Genomic DNA, 21,821 nt, shown 5'->3' on the forward strand with positions numbered 1-21,821 from the left:
CTTGGAAGAGACTGAGTCCTCACGGGGGACGAGCTGCTTGGAAGAGACCAAATCCTCACAGGGGACGAGCTGCTTGGAGGAGACTGATGCTGTGTCCTGTCTCCGTCTTCCTGTGTCCGAAGAGACAAACACACAGTGAGACGCGTCTCGTAAAAGGAATCTATAATCAATATTACCTTCACCACCAGCTTGTGTGTTTAAACCTAAATAAATCCCCTATTAAACCATTAAAAACATTTTTAACAAGTTATCACAATTTATATTTGAGTAAATATTTGAACACTTTGTCTTTTCCTAACACTGTTTATCAGTTCATTTCTGCTGAACTAAACCCATTTTTCTTTCCTCTCAGTTTAACAGCAGTTACTGAAGCACACAGAGGAACAACTCAGTCATACACTACACAGATTTTTAGTGAACTATAAGTAAACTTATGTACTAATGTAACTTATGTTATCTTATTAACTTAAATATAGTTTTATTCATCTTTTAGTCAAAAAGTAGACGTTTCTAATAAACTAACAAACACAAAAGCAGCGTTAGCAAACCCGGCTAGCATGAGTCTAATGATGATGTCTCCTACACCATTAGCCGAAAGGTCCATTTCTGCTCACTGCAACATTTATGGAAATATTATCAATCTTTGTTATCATTCTTTATTTATTTTAGACAAATTTATCCACTTTTTCCTGCAAGTCTGTGATCTTTATGCTAATGATCAGGAGTTCAGTCTCCGCCAAGCAGCTTGGCCCCTGTAAGGTCTTAGTCTCCTCCAAGCAGCTCGTTTCCCTGTGAGGACTCGGTCTCCTCCAAGCAGCTCGTCCCCTGTGAGGACTCAGTCTCCTCCAAGCAGCTTGTCCCCTGTGAGGACTCAGTCTCCTCCAAGCAGCTTGGCCCCTGTAAGGACTTAGTCTCCTCCAAGCAGCTCGTTCCCCTGTGAGGACTCGGTCTCCTCCAAGCAGCTCGTCCCCTGTGAGGACTCGGTCTCCTCCAAGCAGCTCGTCCCCTGTGAGGACTCGGTCTCCTCCAAGCAGCTCATCTCCTACCAGTCATGAGCTTCACATAGAGATAAATATAGAGCACATAGTGTTTGAACAGCTTTATGTTATAGGTTACAGAGTGATTTCTGTCCAACACCAGGGGATCAGGAGGAGAAGGAAAAAGATGAAGAGAATAAGAGGAAGAAGATGAAGAGAAGATGTTATGGACTCGTCTCTGAGCAACAGTTTAAAGTCCTATCTCTTTAGTTCCTGTTCAGTATCTCACCTCAGGACTGGGGATATCAAAAATTCCTGTAGATGATGTATACAGTAGAACATCAGCTGTAGGAGAACCAGGGAATAATTGACCAAACAAGGATTTGAATATCAAAATTTAGCAGAAAGGAGGAAGTTGTTTTTGCTGATAACTGATTTATTTTAGACAAATTTATCCACTTTTTCCTGCAAGTCTGTGATTTTTATGCTAATGATCAGGAGTAAACACAAAATGAGGAACATTTTGTGTTCGGTACCGATGGTCCTGATCACCTTTCCGCCTGTTTGGGGATTTTATGGGTGATTTCTTTCTCAATAATAATAATTATAATAATAATAAATGATAAACTCTGTGTTTTAAAGAGAATAAAATCCATAAAGCTCAGAAACTCACTGTTCCAGGGATTGTACAGTTCACTTCATCCCGGCAGAGGGTCTTCATCCTCCACCTGGAACACGACGTCTCTCGGAGCTACAGGAGGAAAATCCAAGCAATTCTGAGGAAAGAAAAGTCCAAACAAATAAAATCAAATAAATAATATAAAATATTTAATATAATAAAAATCAAAAGTGATCTTTTAGAGTTGAATCCCAGTGGAAACGCAACTGATCTGAAGCGGCTGCTTTTTAGCTGATACACACTGTGTGGTCAAATGTATTTGGACAGGTGTCTTTTCCAGCCAGATGTGGTTCATAAATTCACCTAAAATGCTCTTTAATGCACCATACAGCCAATTAACATGCAAACTGTTGAAACACTTCATAGAAACAGAATGTAGAATCACTGAAAGCATTTTAAATAGGATTTAAATACCCGCTACAGAGGGAAGCATGAGCTTTTCTGTAGCTATTATTGCTTTTATATTCATGGCACAGGACCAAATATCGGTTTATTTTATCTTTCCATAATGAGCTGGAATAAAACATAAATGCTGTGGTGACTCCCGTGTGTAATGCTGCATGATGACACTGCTGGAAGATTACGCCAATGGAAGATTAAGGAGAAAAAGAGTCTCCAGGGACCATGATGATTTCTTGGCCCATGATGATGACTGGCTAATAAGCTGATTTAGATTCCTACAGCTGTCCCCCTGGATCTATGTGTTGAATTGGGTCCAGTACTACAGAGGGAAACACGCTGGAACCATGCCATCCCCGTCCAAATACAGGTCCTCACCACTCTGGGGTTAATGACAACAGGTTGTTTTAGTGGGAAATGTCTTAGATTCATAATATGATGTGTATATATATATATAATATGATATGATGTACCTGTTCCAGACTGTGTTGTAGACTACAACAGGTTCATACAAATTATTCAGTCATGTAAATTCAGCTTGATTATATTTCATATATGATGAAACTCAAAACATCAGTGCTTATGCTCCACAAGTGGGTTGTGAGATGGAGGAGAAGGAAAAATTCTGGAGTGAGTTAGATGGAGTGGTAGAAGGTGTTCCTAGGAATGAAAGATTGGTGATTGGGGCAGTCTTTAATGGGCATGTAGGTGAAGGGAACAGAGGTGATGAGGAGGTGATGGGTAGGTATGGCTTTAACCTCTTAGTTGTCGGAGTTGCGCCAGCGCAACTGATATCTAATTGTTCTCATGTGTTAATGTTTAGCAATAGATCCCACTACATGCCCTGAGAGATGGTGGTACCCAGGAACCTGAATGACTCCACTGCTGCCATAGTGCTGTTCATTATGGTGAGTGGGGGGAGAGCAGGGGGTTTCTCCTAAAATCCACAATCATCTCCACTGTTTTGAGCGTGTTAGGCTCCAGGTTTTTATGACTGCACCATGTCTTTCAGGTCTTTCTTCACTGAAGCAGGGTCGTTGACTGAAAACTGATTTTACAGCTATTTAGAGTAGATCCTCTTAGCCACTCTATGAGGATCAACGATGAGGATTAATCTTCCTCATATTAATGAATTAATAGTAATTCATGTACTACAGTATTTGAAATTAACTTGAATTACTGTCAACCAAGAGCAGAAAGCTGAGGGTACATTGGGAAGAAGTTTCCTAAAGCTGGAAAGTTGCAATCCGGAAACATATGTAGGTGCAGGTGATTGTGTGGATCCATAGGGTAGTGGTCATTACATCTGCTTTATACGCAGAAGGTTCTTCTGTGACCCCCAGTGGAACCATGCAGCTAGCAAACATGAATGAGGTTTATGTATTTGTCACAAATTGTTACTCAATCCTGGAAATAAATAAACAACTTTTGGTGTTTCTGCATTGTGCTTGTAACAGAAATGGAAAATAGGAATTCCAAAAGGCTCAAGGGCATGGCTCCACTGGGGGTCGAATCCAGGACCTCCTGCGAGTAAAGGTCATGTGATGACCATTAAAGCTGTAAGAGAAGTTGGACACTATGGAAGGAGAAAAGGGGAACTACAGGGGAATAAAGTTGATCAGTCACACCATGAAGTTATAGGAAATAGTGGAAGCCAAGTTGAGTTTATTCATTATTTATTTATCCAGTTATCATCTGTTAACCTGTTATTTCAACAAAACCAGATTTTCTCCTGCAAACCAAGTTCAAGAAAATGCTACAAGGAATTGACTCCCATGTCGTGTTTACTGGACTTTAGAATGTAATACTTTATTGCAATGAGGTGCTTAGTACATAAAGGTCTTCAATTAAACATTTATTATTTAATAATGATTAATTTTTATTATTATTATATGCACATATTTATGAAACCCAAAGAGATAAAATTATTACATTTCCAATAATTGGTTTGATTAAACAATGTTATTTGAGTGTTATACAATCAACACATCCTCATCAAAGCAAGGAACATTCATAAACCCCCCAAAACTATTATAATGATAATGATGATAATAATTAATAATAATAATAATAATAATAATAATAATAATAATAATAATAATAATAATAATTATAATTATAATTATAACAACTGCAGTTGGTTGTCAGATGTCAGTCTCACACTGCCCTCTAGTGGTCCTGTCAACACTTTCTTTTTACTTAATTCTGTACAAATATTATTAATGGTGTTTTGTGGTCAAGTTATATGTGATGCTGATCTTTAACAAAGCAAAATGTTTTTCTTCATAATATTAAACTGTCTAAATCTTAAACTGTTTACCGTTTAACATACAGGGGGTTCATGTTTAATTTTTAAGCTGATTTTTTGTGATTTAAATAAATGAAACAGAAGTCAAATGAAGCTGATTAAAATGAATGTAATTTTGTGTTTTTTGAGAGACTGCTGAAAGGACATTTATGGAACTATCTATGGATTCAGACTCGGTCGAGCTGAAACGGTGAACCGACTCTTCTGAACCTTATTGTTTTGCATAAAAGTGATTGAACCGAACTCTCTTGAAACGAGTTACTTGAACTGAATCTAATAAGTCAAAATCACCGAACCGAATCTTTTCAAACTGAATTGACCAAAGTGAATGGACTGAATTATTAAAATAAATCTATTATTCTGAAGTCATATTGCTGAACAGCTGTACAGCTTCCTCCAGTCACTCTCAGGTTTCCATCCTCATTTCTCTTCCCTCACCTAAGAATCTTTGTTACCTCAGAGATTTTCTGCGACTCTTTGGGCTTGTAGAGGTTCAGCTTCCTGTTCCTGTTCTTGATGTCCAGATTCGTCTCATCTTGCTGGTGTTATTCATAGTCAGAACCCAAAGTGCACTCAGCTGAGCTACATGTTTCTCCAATTGCTCTTGGTTTCTCAGAATGATCTTTCTCAAGCTCTTTAGTCTTCTTCTGTATCTTACAGTGATTCACGGTATCCTGGAGCTCTCGAATGGAGGAGAGGAACATATTAGAACTCCAAACCATATCTAGTGTAGCCTTCTTTTTTTCCTCATCCCATTTATTTTTCTTAAAATTTAAAGTTGCATTCAGCTGAGCAACATGGTCCTCCAGTTGCTCCTGGTATCTCATCAGATAATCTCTCTCATGCTCTGCTCTATTTTTCTCCTCCTCACAGTGATTAAGAGAATCCTGGAGCTCTCTGATAGTCTGGAGCTGTAAATTGTTATTCTTCTTCATGTCTAGTTGGGCCTTCTTTCTTTTCTCCTTCAACTTATTTCTCTCAAATTCCAAAGTGGCCTTCAGCTGAGCAACATGTTCCTCCTGTTGTTCTCGTTCCCTCATCAAATTATCTCGCTCATGCTCTGCACAATTCTTCTCTTCCTCACAGTGTTAGATTTTTATCATGCCCAAACGAAACTTAATTCTTGGAGAAGTTTTCCAAACGACCTGTGATGCTCCGTAATGCCTTTCTGAATTCAGGGAAGAATCACACAGCACACAATGTAGCAATGTTCCTCTTCGGGTTTATTGCAGGTGGCAGACACGTATTTATACACACAGGATGATACAGTCCACACACACACACACACACACACACACACACGAACGAACACGCACACACATTGGGTAGAAAGACTGACCTAAAGGTGTGTAAAGTTTCTCTATTATTTATGTCCTGTTCCTGCTGCTTTCGCTCAGAAGCCAAAGTAGCCTCCAGCTTTTGCACCGTCTGTAGCAGAATGGCTTTCTCTTCTTTCTCTTTTGCTAACTTCTCTATCAGATTATTAAATGCACACACACACACACACACACACACACACACACACACACACACACTCACTATGCGCATGCGCACATTACAGAGGTAAAGAGCAGATAAAATATGGCGTCTTCACAACTTTTCTGTTGTTCCTGAGAGAAGAGCGATATTACAGTCATAAATAAGATAAAAACGGCTGTAAACTGTGTATAAAGCGAGTGAATCCGAGTTGAGAACCGGAAGTTGACCGGAATGACTCTATGAATGTTGCAGAATCATAAATGACCAGTAGGTGGCAGTGTGGTGTGTATAAGAGCTCACTGTCACAGCAGGTTTTTTTTTTTTTTTTTTTTTTTTTTTTTTTATATAATGAACAGTTTACAATCAAAAATATAGTAAAATGTTACAAACATGGTATTCACATTTCCTAGAAAAAAAAAAACAACAAAAAAAAAGACAGAAAAAAGAAACAATGAGGGTATATACCAATAATCACAATAAAAAAGAGGAGTTTAGTTCTTTGAATATGTTCATAGTTCTGGTTGCTTTCCGATTTGAAAGACCTTGAAGAGTTTTAAAATAAATCCTCAGATCAACTTTGAATTGGGAGATATTGAGCTTCCTTTCTGACCATTTACATTTGTGTATATAAAACTTTCCTAATAATATTAAAAGATTTAGTGTAAAGATGTGACTTTTATCTATATCTTTATTTTCAAAATAAAATATGACATCTCTTTTTCTTATGTTAATTTTAGATCCGCTCAACCTAGTAAATAAATATTTAACATCAGTCCAGAAAAATTGAACATACATACATTCAAAAAAAAGATGCAAAACAGTCTCTATATCCATTCCACAAAAAAACAAAACACTCAGAAAGATCGGCTTTGTATCTCTTGAGAAAATGGTAAGTTGGATAAATTATATGTATAATTTTAAAGTAAACTTCATTAACTTTATTCGTGACACAGAATTTGTTGTTATAAGTCCAAATTAATTTCCAGTTGATATTTTGAAAGTGATTATTCCAGAAGTACTTACTTCAAAATGTTGCAGGGCAATGAATTAAACATCTAAAAAATGTATTATTACATTTTCTATCTTTGATATCAATACCGTTTAATAAGATCTCTTTTTTAAATGTTGAAGGTTTAGAATCACTGAGGCCCTTTAACAGCCTTAGAAATCCTGCTGGAATTGCATCAATCACAATACAATATTCACACGGAGGTATTGGAATACCAAATTTCTCAAGAAATTCACTATATGTAAGTAAATAACCTTTATTATTTATCAACTGTGAGACCATTAAAATATCATTTTTAACCCAATTAGTATAGAAAATTGATTTGTTCTTATATTTTATGTATTTATTATTCCAAATGATCTGCCTATGGGGAGAAAAGTTATGTTTGTATATAAGAATCCAGTATAAGAGCGTCTGTCTATGAAAATTAGATAACTTAATAGGGAGTTTGTTGACCTCAAAATCACATTTCAAAAGAAACTCTATGCCACCAACTTTTTCAAAGATAAGATTTGGAATTATATACCACATCTCATCTTTATGTTTAATATAATTTTTAATCCAGTTCAACTTGAAAATTGCATTAGATGTAGCAAAATCAATCACATTCAGACCTCCTTGATTATATGAATTACATAAATTATTTTTATTTAAATAGTGAGGCTTGTTTTTCCATATGAAATTAAATAGAGTTGAATCAGTTTTTTTAAGAAAATATTTTGTTACATCTAATACTTTAGCAGGATAGACTAAACGAGACAACCCCTCGGTTTTAGACAAAAGAATCCTACCTTTGAGTGATAAATCCCTCATGAGCCACATATCAAATTTCTTTTTCATTTTTAGCATAAGGGGTTGGAAATTAGATTGTACTCTGTTCAACTGATCTTTGCAAATATTGATACCAAGATAAGTTACTTCCTCTCTAATCGGAATACCTTCAAATTGGGTAAAAGGAATGGCATCATCTTTAAGTGGAAAAAGAGTAAATTTTTTTATGTTTGAAAATAAACCTGACACTTCAGAAAAAATATTAAGGCATTCTATACTTTTCTTAGCCTGTGATAGATCTTTCAAAAAAATAGCTGTATCATCAGCAAGCTGAAGACATTTAATTTCTCTGTCCCTAATACTGATGCCTTGAAAGGAATAATTATGCAAATGTAACGCCATCGTTTGCATAACTAACAGAAATAAAAAGGGTGCCGCTGGGTCGCCTTGTTTTATGCCACGAGAAATACTAAATCGATGAGTTGTTCCCCACGGGAGTTTAACTGAATTATTACAGTCATTGTATAAAGTTTGTATCGCCCTTTTAAAGTATTGACCAAAACCAAAAAAATCACTGTCACAGCAGGTAATTAGAAGTAGTGGAACTCTAATGACGTCATTAATGGCTAGGACAAGACACACAGCAGTTTGGGATTCTTTTATTGACTTTATTGATTAATTGATTTGGAGTATGATTGTGTTTCTGATCAAAGTAAGTTCATGTGTATGGAGTTAAAACAACCTGTACATTTCTCACATCCAGACAGTATTATGAGATGTTCATCTGCTGGAAGTTCATGTTTAATGCTGCATGTTTTATAGGATTTATAAGCTGGAATAAATGTTTCTATATTGGTTTTGTTTTAAACCACTGGTGCATTTTTATCTACTTTTTCCCCTTAACTATAAGGTTGAAACCAATTGTTTATTAAATGCATTATTCACTAAATAAACATCAATGAAACTGGATGATTTGTTTTTCGTTTCGTTTCGTTTCGTATTCTCCCGCTTATCCGTATTTTGGGTCGCGGGGGCAGCAGTCTAAGCAGTAACCCCCGCCTTCGACTGCTGCCCAATCCTCACAGCACCGTCCCTTACGGTCCCTCCTGCAGGTGGTGAGCCCACGGGAAGTGATTTGTTTTTATTGAATGTAAAAATATTAATTTGAGGATAATTGAACTTAATGAATCGAATAGTTTTGGATTAAATGAAGACTTTACTGAACTAAACAGCACTGAATTCTCCTTTAAATGAACTTAAGTTTACTGAACTAAATACTGTTACTTATATGAAAATAAACCCGGTTTCTTGAACCCTGTTCGGTTTCAGCCCCACTTTTGGGCCTCACAGCTGAAAATGACCTTCCTGACTTTCAATGGTAAAAGTTCCTGACAACAGTGTGCTACACACACAATTTACCTCTCTTTTGAAAGAACACACTTTGGGCTTTACATCATCCATAGATGCTGAAGTATCTTAGAAAAAAAATGTGTACGTCATAAAACATTATTTCTTTTATATATAAATACATGAATTCGGTCCTGAAGCAATCCAGAATAGTGACGGGTTAAAAGTCACATGTGTAATGAGTTTATATTTCAACTTTGAAGAAAATACAATAAAAACGAGATTCCTATAAACATTATTCTGAGACTGTGTGTAGTCCTTTTCTCCCTCCGTCTGTTTGAGGAAAAGCAGCCTGATAACCAAATGTACTGGGAATAATAAAATTCACACAATAAGCATAAGACTGGTATTTGAACATTAGAAAAACGGAAGAAGAAGAAAGTAATGAAAATAAAAGTAGCACAATGCTTCCTTCAGTGCCTCTGTGAATGATGGAGCACATCTGGACCTTCCTTTTATCCTTCCATTCTACAAACAGCACATCCTCTTCTCTCAGCCAATGATGAGGCCTCAAGGAGCTTTTTTCAGAAGCTTGTTGGTGATGGTTCGGGAGTTTGTGTACTGAATTTTCCCACATGCCCAGATGTTATTTTTTTAGGAGATCTCTAAACAGTGCTGGACTTGTGTAGAAGTCTTCAACAAACAGTTTGTAGCCCGTTCCCAACATCTTCTCATCAACAAGTGCCATGACAGATGGTCTACAGACTGGCTGGGGTGTAAAATTTATTGATTCCACCTCTCTTCAGGTGTGTTGGGGGATACAACCAGTGAAGATTTAAATCAAATCAAATCAAATTTTATTCATCACATACACATACATACAGGGTACGACATGCAGTGAAATGCTTTTTACGACGGTCCGGCATGAGGGAATAGAATGGGGGAAAAAGAAAAGAAGGCAGATAAATAAGTACGAGGTATAAAAGAACTATATAAAATAATAAAATGAAATAAAATATAGAATATAAAGATATAAAAGATATACAAAGATCTATAAATGTGAATATACAAAAAATGGCAGTAAACAGTGAAACAGTAAACAATGTGTAACAGAGTGTAAACAGTAGACAATTTTTTAGTGGTGGGTTGTCCATAAAGTGTCCGTGTGCAGTACGGTGTGGTGTAAAGGTCCGTAAAGTGTCCGTGTGCGGTATGGTGTGGTGTAAAGGTCAGTAAAGTGTCCTTGTGCAGTATGGTGTGGTATAAAAATTAAATTAAATATAAAGTGCACTGTGCTGTGCAAGTCCAGAGATTAAAGTGTCGTGGTGCGAAAGGTGAGATATGTACAGACTGGGATTTTCTGTCTCTCACTCTTACTGGTAGAGCTGAAACAGGTGCTGAGTTTGGAGACTGCTTGAACCTCTTTTCTGGTTGATGGCTGGTGTGTGGAACCCACTTCTCCTCAGAAGATTCAACTAAATGGCTGTTGGATGACAAAGAAAGAAAAAAATAGCATTGTATATCAAGTACATACTTCTGTAGTAGAATGAAATCAGGAAGGGGGCAAACACTTTTCACACCAATGTGTATATTTATTTGTATGTTTGTCACACTTTAATGTTTCAGATCATCAAACTAATTTAAATATTAGTAAAAGATAACACAAGTGAACACGACATGCAGATTTTAAATGAAGGTTTTTATTATTGAGAGGAAACAAAATCCAAAACTACATGGCCCTGTGTGAAAAAGTGTTTGCCCCCCTGTTAAAACTGTGGTTTATCACACCTGAGTTCAATTTCTTTCACCACACACAGGCCTGATTACTGCCACACCTGTTCACAATCAAGAAATCTCTTAAATAAGACCTGCCTGACAAAGTGAAGTCACCAAAAGATCCTCAAAAGACCAAAAGATCCTCAAAAGCTAGACATCATGCTGAGATCCAAAGAAATTCAGTAACAAATGAGGAAGAAAGTAATGGAGATCTATCAGTCTGGAAAAGGTTATAAAGCCATTTCTAAAGCTTTGGGGCTCCAGTGAACCACAGTGAGAGAAATTATTCACACATGGCAAAAACATGGAACAGTGGAGAACCTCCCCAGGAGTGACCAGGTGACCAGAATTACCCCAAGAGCACAAGGACGACTCATCCAAGAGGTCACAAAAGACCCCATAACAACATCCAAAGAACTGCAGCCTCACTTGCCTCAGTTAAAGTCAGTGTTCATGACTCCACTATGAGAAAGAGACCATTTAAAAACTGCATGTTCACTTGTGTTATTGTTACTAATATTTAAATGAGGTTGATGATCTGAAACATTAACGTGTGACAAACATACAAAAAAATACGAAATCAGGAAATTGCAATTGCTCAGCTGGAGGTCACTTCGGAACAAAACCAGCATGGAGCTCCAGGATTCCCTGAATCGGTGTGAGAAAGAGAAGAAATGTGCAGAGCTTCAGAGAAATATGAGAGGAACCCAATGTTGAACCTCTTCTAATGATTCGAAATTAAAGAAAATGTACAAAATAATGAAATATTAAATCATTAAACATTTTTGTGTTTTGTTACTATAATAAATATAAAAGTAATCAAACCCTGTTCAGGGGGTGTCCCAATACTTTTGGCGATATAGTGTATCACTTTATTTGTGCTGGAACAGTTTTCTCTTTACAGGATCTGTACCTCAGGTATGAGAGAATATGCTGATAACACACTGATAACACACTTACCAGGCAGGACTTCAGGAAGTTTCCAGACTTTTCCCTCATAAACAAAGGTAGACCTTTTGGGATCTCCAGATTTTCTTTTAGAAGCACATCAGAAGCGAGAAAAACAGAAAAAGTTCAAACCTTCAGATTCGTGGCTACTGAAAGTTAAAAGGACACTGGTTGTCAGCTCACAATCTTTAAAAGGACAATTGATCGTGTCATGACCTCCTTAAACGATTTCTGAGATGGTTTCAAAACTGTGGTATTTAAACACACACACCTTCACCACTCCACTGCTCTCCCTCTCATCCACACACGTGTCTACTGACTTTCATTCCCTTTCTCTCCAGGATGCACCTCCACGTCTCCAGACTCTTCTCAACCTGCTCCCTACTCTCACCACGGATCACAATACCGTCGGCAACCATCATAGTCCACGGAGAGACTCCTGTCTGACCTCGTCCGTCCTCACGTGCCTCTGCATGCTTTATTACGGATCCTTTGCACTGTGGTTTAGAAGGGGCATTGTAAACATTAATGATCTTTTTCAGGAAAATACATTTGTCACTTTTTCCTACCTGTCAGAAAAATTCAACCTCCCTAAAACTAATTTTTTTCCGATATCTCCAAATTCGTGATTTTGTAAGGAACACATCCTCTCATTTCCTGCACCCACCTCCTAAACAAGAGATTGGTCGAGTTTTAGAAACAAAACTCTGTAAGGGTACTGTCTCTAATATTTATAAAACAATTTTTTCATTCGTTGTTCAATCGGGCTCTTCATCGCTTTCTAAAATAAAGAGTAACTAAAATAAAGAGTAACTATCTATATGCGCCCGTCATTTGTTAATCCAGTTTAAATTGTTGCATAGAGTGTATTGGACAAAGACCAAACTATCTAAAATCAACCCTGGTTTGGATCCAACTTGTGATCGTGTCGGCGGCTCCGGCTACTCTTATCATACTTTTTGTCTTTGCCCAGCCATGACCTCTTTCTGGACATCAATTTTTAAATCAATCTCTAAATACTTCATTTTAGATATTAAACCATGTCCCCTAATAGCATTATTTGGACTCAACCCCATAAATCCCTCCTTGTCATCCTTACAATCAAACATGCTCGCCTTTTGTTTAATAGTAGCAAAGAGACTTATATTACTGAACTGGAAGAATCCTCACCCACCCAGTTCTTCTCATTAGATACATGACCTGTCTCAGTTTATTCAAATAGAAAAGATCAGATTTACATTACTTAGTATTACAGAAAAGTTTTACACCACCTGGCAACCATTCCTATAATATTTAAGAGAAAGAGGAACGGGAAAAAAATAAAATCCTGTTCTCTTTGTTTGGCCTTCTTGAGCTCTTCCCCTTGTCCCTGACTTTTTGGTAGATGTAGAAAGGAGAAAGGAAAACATATATCTTTTGAGAGTGTTAATGTACTTAGGTGCAAAATCTTTTGGGGTGTTTTTTTTTTTTGTTTGTTTTGTTTGTTTTGTTCTTTCTGTTGTTATTTCCTTTTCTTTCTTTCTTTCTTTCTTTCTTTCTTTCTTTCTTTCTTTCTTTCTTTCTTTCTTTCTTGATGCTCACATTCATAATTGTGATTGTATGTATAACTTGTTGTTGGACCAAATTAACCACTGTTCCATTGTCTTTCTCGCCTAAGTGTCTTTCTGTCTGAAGTGCATCAATAAAAAAAAAAGAGTTGACCTCGTCCGTCAACCTGTCCAAAACGGAAAAGGGCTCAGAGCCGATCATTAATGCACTTCACTGCTGTCACACATGTCCTGCATCACCCTCACACATGTCCTGCATCACCCTCACACATGTCCTGCATCACCCTTTACACATGTCCTGCATCACCCTCACATACTCAGACACACCAGACTTCCTGATACAATACCACGACTCCTCTCTTGACCGTCTCTATGTTCCTTCATCAACATTCTCAAAGCAAATAATGATAGAATTGAGAATTGAAAATGTAAGATGAGATCAATTTCCATTAGTCCTTGTGTAATAGTGTTTATTTAGTTAGATACCCACAAGGTAAAGTGTTTAACTGTAGACAAACCACATACTCTATATCTATTGTACAACACAGTGGCGTTGTAATGCAACGCACACGTGACGCAATAACACATGTGACGTCACAGTGCGCTGCGTGCTTAAAAGCCGAAACACCGCGCACCAACCGCGATTCATTTCAGAAGAAACACACTAGCGGTAAGTTTACAAGTTCATGTTCACGAACCTGATCTTTAGTTTCACCGATTTCATGAATGATCCGCGCTAGTCACGCGTTAGTCACGTGTGCACTCACAACTTCCGGGAAGCACGATCTAGCTAGCATGAAACATATCAATAAACTTCCAACATCCTCGAAATATGTAACACCATTACTACATTATTTTCACAAATACCTTAAAGGCTGTAAGCAGTTGAGTAAACACGTCCCATCGTCATTCATAAAAACCGAACCGGCAAAACGTCCTTCTGGAGCTGAGCGGGTGTGCGCCACGCCCCCAGACCACGCCTCCTCCAAAACTCCACGCCCCCTTCTCATGAAAACCTACACATCATTATATTTCTAATAGTCACCTTGTGGATAATCTGCACACACAAAAAAAGGGAAAAATACACTTTAGAAACACTGAGCATGATCGTACATGTGATTGTTATAAAAAATGAAAATACTAGAGGATTTGTGATTGAAACTGTTTTCTGTTTTTCCAGATTCATCAAACTTGAAGTAAAGACTAGAAAAAATCTACAGAAATGGAAACGACACGCACAAGCCAGTCGGAGCTTCAGCCTTTGAAGACTCTAAAGATGCAGAATATCAGAACTCACAAGTATGGTTTTTTTTTTGTTGTTGTTGCTGTTTATATTTTAGCCCAAAACTCAGTTGAATTCTCTATTCTGATTGGCTCGAAGCGCTTATTTTAACACACATCATTTTATAGTAAACATCGTACACAGAGAATGAAGAAAGGGGTAGCACAGTGGTTAAAAAGGTCTAATCAGAAGGCCGTGAGTTCAAATTCCGCATCGATGGGCCCTTGAGTGAGGCCCTCAACTTCTCAATTTTTTAAATGAGATAATTGTTGCTCTAGATAAGGTATTCTGTAATTGTATGCTACACATATATAACCTAGGGAATTGTTTAATTCATTTTTTTCCTTTTTTAATCCAAATGCTTATAATGAAACTAATATCTAATAATGTGTTCATAATAATAATAATAATAATAATAATAATTCTAATTTTAGTAACAGTGTAACACTAACTATAACAATTATTTTGTGTCATTTTCAATGAAGAAAAAATTGCAGCTTTAATATAATAATATAATAATATATTCTATTTGAATTCTTTTCTTCTTTCCTACAGAAATGCCAGTGTTGAAAAACAGCTTTCGGAACTTAAAGGTGTGTAAATCTTTTATATTTCTGCCTTCAGTGTGTAAGAAAGTACAAGTTCATTATTACTGCATGATTCAGTTCTATTTAATGAGCATATAATGTGATAATGTGATCTGAGCACCTTTTCATTTCATTTTGTAAATTATTTCACAGAAGTGAACACCAGACAAAATCTGGAAATCCGAGGCCTGAAGTACACAATCAGTAGCTTCGAGAAAAGCATCTGCTTAATCGAGGTACTTTCTTTTGATTACAAACGCAGACGTCATTGAACTGAAGTGAGAATTGTGACTAAATAAAACTAAATTTAATTTTTGTTTTTGATCCTCAACAGGAAAAACTCTTCAAACAGGGAAATGAGTTGAACAAAGGTAACACTAAAATCTCTCTGAGTTTCTGTAGATGTTGATGTAAAAGGTATTTGCTTTGACTGTAATAAATTGTTTGTCATTACAGAGAAAAAGTGCTCCTCCACGCAGACTGAGAACGAGCAGGAAGCTGACAAAGGTATTTAGATGTGACATGTTATAAACTATTTTCTAGAGGGGATACAGATTTATATAAACATGTGCTAAACCTATTTGTAGATTTCCCTCAAATGATCAGATGATCAGATTGAAAGTTATATTCATTATGCAGAAATCAAACACGCAGCTTTGTTTTATTGTGCAGTTTTATTGTGCAGTTTTATTTTATATTCATACAGGCCCAAACCCCACAGCAAAGAGAACTGGATCAGACATGTCACCACCCAGGAAAGCTCAAAAGCCACGACTTGATGCTGCTTCACCTGATCCTACAAACACAACACACACAACACAATCTCTCATCTCCAGTGCATTAGAAACGCTACAAAAGTCCTGTTCTGATGTTTTACCTACAGACAGGATTCATGCACTTCTCACAGGAACAAGTGAACTTCCTGTTCTGAGAGATGAAGAGAAACATGTCATTTCTGAGTTTTGTGTAAACGAGGTCAGTTCTTATCTTCTGTTTTATTTAGTGTGCATGCAAATTAAACACTTTATTCTTTAGCTGTGGATTTGAGTTTTAAATTGTTTTAAGTCGATCCATAATTCACTGGTCCTGGCAAATTTTGACTTTAGGTTTTGGTTTATACAATATCTAGTATTTAGTATCTAGTATACAATATCTTATACAATATATAGTAGTTTTCCTAAACCCGGTCTAGTTGTATATATCAAATAATTTTTTTCCGTCTTATTTAGGCCTTAGCAGAGACGTTTCTGTCTGTGATTTTGGAGAAGATCAAGGCGGAGAGAGGGTTTATGGGACATGATCTCCTGCAGTCTCTCTGTAGGGTTTATGTAGGCGTGTGTCAACAGAGAGGAGACTCTCACAAAGCACATGCTCTTGCCTACAGACTCCTTAAAGAAGGTGAGATTATACTGATATTTCATTACTTATCTACTAAAAATGATCTAGACACTTATACAGAGAAGTAAATTGTGTGATCTAACAAATCTTTAATGTGATCTAAAAACTTCTTTCCTGAAGCCATGTCTTTGTTTAATTTGATGTGTGCTTTGGGGTATTGTCATGTTGAAATTGAAATTCCTCAGTTTTCTTTCAGCGTTTTGACCAGCAGCCCGAAAGCATTATGTTAAACCCACTATGCTTCACTGTCAGTATGGTGTTTTCCCACATGGTTTTGGTTTCTTGACTGAATCACTGGCTTGCATATTTATATTATTAATGTTGTTGTTTCCATCTTATATAAAAAAAAAACTGCAATTTTTTAAGGGTGTGTTGACTTTATCTATCCAATGTATTTCTTTTTATACACTGTATTTACGTCTTATTGTTTTGTTGCTTTGCAGACTTTCTTGAAGCCCCTAAAGTGATTATGGTCATGATCACAGCATGGCCGAGTATTTTGTCCCATGAAAGTTCTTTATGCCGATCAATTCACGTAGTGAGCAACCTGAAAGCAAAGGGAAAGATATTTTACTTGCTCAGCAACTATCTGCGCTGGGATGAGGTAAGTTGTTGATCTTTAGTGTTCCTCTTAGTGTCAATGTTTATTACTGGCAGGCCAGAACTGTTATTAGGCATCTTTTTTCAACTGGACTTTTCATGTATTTTTCTGCTTTCTTAATCTACTTTTAATTTCCAAGTATCAGTGTAATCTAGTGGGACAAATTCTTTGTACAAGCATGTTGAACTATGCTGTCAGTTAAACAGTGTTTTATTGCACTGGGTATTAAATAATGTTGTATTTTTTGCCAGGAGCCGCCAAGAAACATCTACAATATGATCACCAGCACCCTAAAGTCTTTTCTGGAAGACAGCAGTCTGAGGTTCCTGGAGAACAGCTGGTATGGTTATGATCTCTGCCCTGCTACCTGGAACTACATCTTCAGCCTGGATCTTCTGTGTGCACAAATGGGCTGGACTTGGACCATTACCAATATTATACGGTACTGAATGCAAAACATCTTCAACATATTTCATTCTCAGCTTTTTAATATTTAAATCTGAATGATCAGAAATTAATAATTATTTTTCTATAAAATCAGTGCTGAGAGAATTTCAGCTGCAAAGTTATTATTTAGGCGGCATTTTTATATCTAATCTTTAATACAATAAGATCTCACAGGGACAAATTGGGTAATTGTTGATATAGTGATGTTTTTGTAAGGAAATGTTTATTGTGAATTTATATATGAAGTTTCCAGGATCAGTGTTCAGGCAGTCAGAGAGAATTCTGTATCTTTAGCTGTGAGTATTTCACCATGAGAGGGTCTTTTTTCGGAAGGTCGGGGGTTCAAGCCCCAGGATCACAAAGTTCCACTCTTAGGACCTTGAGCAGGACTCTTAACTTTCTGTGCTCCAGGGGTGCTGTAGTCATCTCTGACCCAGTGCTCTGCCCCCGGCTTTCTCAGTGTTGTAAAGTACATTATAAAGCATCATTACCTTTTAGGACCTAGTTCTTATTCCTGACTTTTTCCATTAAGGGTCAAAGTTCTAGTGGTTGTTCGAAATATTGCAAGTTCCCATTCTTGTATAAACTCATAATTGATCGTAGAACCACAATGGCTGCTCCATAACCACCACAAAGACCCTCAACATATCGATTTCTCCTCTTTTTTATTTACTAGGAAGGATCTTTGGCTGATCCTGAACACTTGGCTGAGGCAAGCAAGAACAGAGCAAACACCGTTCCAAGACGTCTGTGTAGCAGCAGTTTTCAGGCTACTTGGTAAGTTTACTATAAATCCTGTTTCAGAGCATCATCTCAGATTATTTCTGGATTTCTCACCTTTTCACTCGTGGTCTCTTTGTTCTTCTCAAACAGGGCGACTTGGTCAACTAGGACTTAAGGAGAACCTGCCAATGTCATTTCAAATTCTGGCAAAAAGCATAAATCAGTTTGTAACACAACAACTCTCAAAAGGTATTTCTGAAGCATCAAATAAAGATATTTTTATCGATCTTTATTTTTATTCTCTGATTTTTAGTTTTGTACTTCAGCAGATACTAATTTTGTATTGGATGTTTGGTGCAGGTATGCCATGGGAAGTGCAGCTCTCAGTCATCTATGCAATTCATGATCTGGCACCCAGCAACCCTGAAGCAGCTCTGAAGACTTTGGAATCATGGAGGAAAAACAGCACACAGCCCGTTCCCCCAGCCGTCATCAAATGCATTACGCAAATCAGCTTCCTTTGTCGTCAGACCAAGTCACAAATATCATAATCGTGATTTAACTCTAAAACTTTGTACATTAATAAATCAGATTTCTATTTGTGTATAGATATTTGTAAATAAATAAAATGTTTATTTATTTATGATCCGTACAGCATTATCAGTTTATTATAGTTTACATCTTTATTTTAAAAGTCTGTATGCTATAGACTTCCTTACAGGACACTTCAGTTAGTTTGCATCTCCAAACCCACCACAGTGAGCACTGAGGCCCCCCAGGGCTGAATCCTCATTTGGCTGAACGATGACATCTTTTCCATTTTAAATGAGGAATATGGCTTTTTTAACCAGTCTGGAGCCCAGAATCATACTGAAGACCCCCACAATAGCAGAGAGATCCTGGATTCTGTACCAGTCTTTGACAGCGACAGCTTTGAGGATCTGTTTAAGCAACTTGAAGAGATGAAAAATTATTCACAAAAAAGGGGAAGATGGTAGTCAAGATGGCGCCGCGAATGGCGGCCTCGGCATGACTCTCTCTAGTACTTTCTTTCTTTTTGTTTATTGTCTGTGTGTTTATTTACCCTACCCTAATAACTTACCCTAAAGAAGAATTGCTTAACATCGGGGAGTTCACTCCAGACACTTTTTTTTTACAAACCCGGAAAGTTATTTGGAGATCTTACTTGGAGCAGCAGCTACTCTCTATGGCACATGGAGGAGACGCTGGCGGGGGAAGCGACAGGGGATTTAGAACTGCGCTCCCGTCGATTCACCTGGCGAACCTCCGCTCACTGCCGAACAAAATGGACGTACTAACTCTTCTTAACGGAACAAACAAAGATTTTGCATGCTCCACTGCTCTCTGTTTTACTGAAACTTGGCTCAGTCGCTCAATCCCGGACAGCGGATTACTTCTCTTGGGCTTCCACTTACACCGAGTGGATCGCGTAATGGAGCTATCGGGCAAAACGAAAGGCGGCGGAATCTGCTTCTACATTAACGAACGTTGGATCAGACATGTCACCACCCAGGAAAGCTCAAAAGCCACGACTTGATGCTGCTTCACCTGATCCTACAAACACAACACACACAACACAATCTCTCATCTCCAGTGCATTAGAAACGCTACAAAAGTCCTGTTCTGATGTTTTACCTACAGACAGGATTCATGCACTTCTCACAGGAACAAGTGAACTTCCTGTTCTGAGAGATAAAGAGAAACATGTCATTTCTGAGTTTTGTGTAAACGAGGTCAGTTCTTATCTTCTGTTTTATTTAGTGTGCATGCGAATTAAACACTTTATTCTTTAGCTGTGGATTTGAGTTTTAAATTGTTTTAAGTCGATCCATAATTCACTGGTCCTGGCAAATTTTGACTTTAGGTTTTGGTTTATACAATATCTAGTAGTTTTCCTAAACCCGGTCTAGTTGTATATATCAAATAATAATTTTTTTCCGTCTTATTTAGGCCTTAGCAGAGACGTTTCTGTCTGTGATTTTGGAGAAGATCAAAACCTCTGTTTTACTGAAACTTGGCTCAGTCGCTCAATCCCGGACAGCGGATTACTTCTCTTGGGCTTCCACTTACACCGAGCGGATCGCGTAATGGAGCTATCGGGCAAAAAGAAAGGCGGCGGAATCTGCTTCTACATTAACGAACGTTGGTGTACAGATGTCACAGTGCTGGATAAATACTGCAGCCCAAACTTACTCAAAGCGGGAATTTTCCTCATTCATTCTGACCGGAGTTTACATCCCACCTCAGGCCAACGTGAATGATGCACTGCAAAACCTGGCAAACCAAATATCTGGCTTGGAGCAAAAACATCCGGATTCTCTTTTTATTATCCTTGGAGACTTTAACAGAGCAAAACTAACACTTGAACTTCCAAAATACAGGCAACATATTAACTGTCCGACATGAGGGAAAAACACACTGGATCATTGCTACACTGTTCTTAAGGAGTCGTATCGCTCTGTACCCCGGGCAGCTTTAGGGAACTCTGATCACTGCTTGGTTCATCTTATTCCAACATACAGGAAACTAAAATCTGTTAAGCCTGTAGTCAAAACAGTGAAGAGATGGACCAGTGAGGCAAAGCAGGAACTACAAGACTGCTTTGACTGCACTGGTTGGAGTGTCTTTGAGGCTGGAACTGACAGCCTGAATGAGCTGACTGACACTGTGACATCCTACATCAGTTTTTGTGAAGACGTGTGTGCCAACCAAAACCTTCTGCAAGTTTAGTAACAACAAGCCATGGTTCACAGCCAAACTGAAAAAACTTTGACATGCCAAGGAAGATGCATACAGAGGGCAGGACAAAGCACTGTACAAGCAGGCCAGGAACCAATTGACAAAAGAAATCAGAATAGCCAAAAGAAGCTACTCTGAAAAGCTGAAAAGCAGCCCTCCCCACTGAAGCAAACAAAGCCCTGGCTGATGACCTTAACACCTTCAACTGCAGGTTTGAGAACAATATTTTCACACCTCTCATCCAACCCAGCCCAATGTCTGCCCCCATCACACCTCTGGTTTCCTCTCTTACAACTCCTTCCAGCACTCAAGTTGCGCTCACGATCTGTGAAAAGGATGTGTATCAGCTCTTTCAGAGACAGAAGACAAGGAAGGCTCCCGGCCCAGACGGTGTCTCCCCCTCCTGTCTCAAAGCATGTGCTGACCAACTGTCTCCCATTTTCACCTCTATCTTCAACAGATCACTGGAGTTGTGTGAGGTCCCCTCCTGCTTTAAACTCTCCACAATCATCCCGGTCCCCAAGAAACCCTCCATTACTGGACTGAATGACTACAGGCCTGTCGCTCTGACATCTGTCAGCTGCTGGATCCCCTACAGTTTGCATACCGAGCAAACAGATCGGTGGATGACGCAGTCAACATGGGTCTAAACTACATTCTGCAACACCTTGACTGCCCAGGAACATATGCCCGGATTTTGTTTGTTGACTTTAGTTCGGCTTTCAATACAATAATTCCAGGAATCCTCCACTCCAAACTCCTAAACCTTACTCTACCCCCTGC

General features: G+C 37.9%; 2 protein-coding genes and 1 long non-coding RNA gene across 6 annotated transcripts in view; 2 read left to right on the forward strand and 1 right to left on the reverse strand.

The window, feature by feature from the left end:
- The window catches only part of LOC310724284 (uncharacterized protein), a 699,798-nt gene that overhangs the window by 215,959 nt on the left and 462,018 nt on the right, over positions 1-21,821 (forward strand). The window lies entirely within an intron of this gene.
- Positions 1-21,821, reverse strand: part of LOC310725561 — a 174,882-nt gene that overhangs the window by 54,563 nt on the left and 98,498 nt on the right. The gene's annotated exons all lie outside the window — the stretch shown is intronic.
- Positions 13,900-19,117, forward strand: LOC310724030 (little elongation complex subunit 1-like). 2 transcript variants are annotated; one of them, XM_083537788.1, is made up of 13 exons: positions 13,900-13,910; positions 14,461-14,539; positions 15,078-15,115; positions 15,263-15,345; positions 15,444-15,480; positions 15,566-15,616; positions 15,795-16,084; positions 16,339-16,507; positions 16,951-17,111; positions 17,360-17,550; positions 18,232-18,332; positions 18,429-18,527; positions 18,639-19,117. In XM_083537788.1, the coding sequence occupies exons 2-13, from the start codon at positions 14,463-14,465 to the stop codon at positions 18,827-18,829; spliced, it is 1,488 nt and encodes a 495-aa protein (XP_083393914.1). In that variant the 5' UTR covers positions 13,900-13,910; positions 14,461-14,462; the 3' UTR covers positions 18,830-19,117. The 2 variants fall into 2 exon arrangements, with proteins under 2 accessions (XP_083393914.1, XP_083393915.1); XM_083537789.1 differs by lacking the exon at positions 13,900-13,910 and having other exon boundaries at positions 14,115-14,539; positions 15,816-16,084.

This window comes from Silurus aristotelis (assembly GCF_946808225.1).
Source record: "Silurus aristotelis genome assembly, chromosome: 1".
Taxonomy (NCBI): domain Eukaryota; kingdom Metazoa; phylum Chordata; class Actinopteri; order Siluriformes; family Siluridae; genus Silurus; species Silurus aristotelis.

Coding starts and splice junctions, on each gene's coding strand:
- LOC310724030 (XM_083537788.1), top strand. CDS start 14,463: ATGGAAACGACACGCACAAGCCAGTCGGAGCTTCAGCCTTTGAAGACT. Junction 15,617..15,794: donor CGAGCAGGAAGCTGACAAAG/GTATTTAGATGT, acceptor TTTATTGTGCAG/TTTTATTTTATATTCATACA. Junction 17,112..17,359: donor ACTATCTGCGCTGGGATGAG/GTAAGTTGTTGA, acceptor ATTTTTTGCCAG/GAGCCGCCAAGAAACATCTA.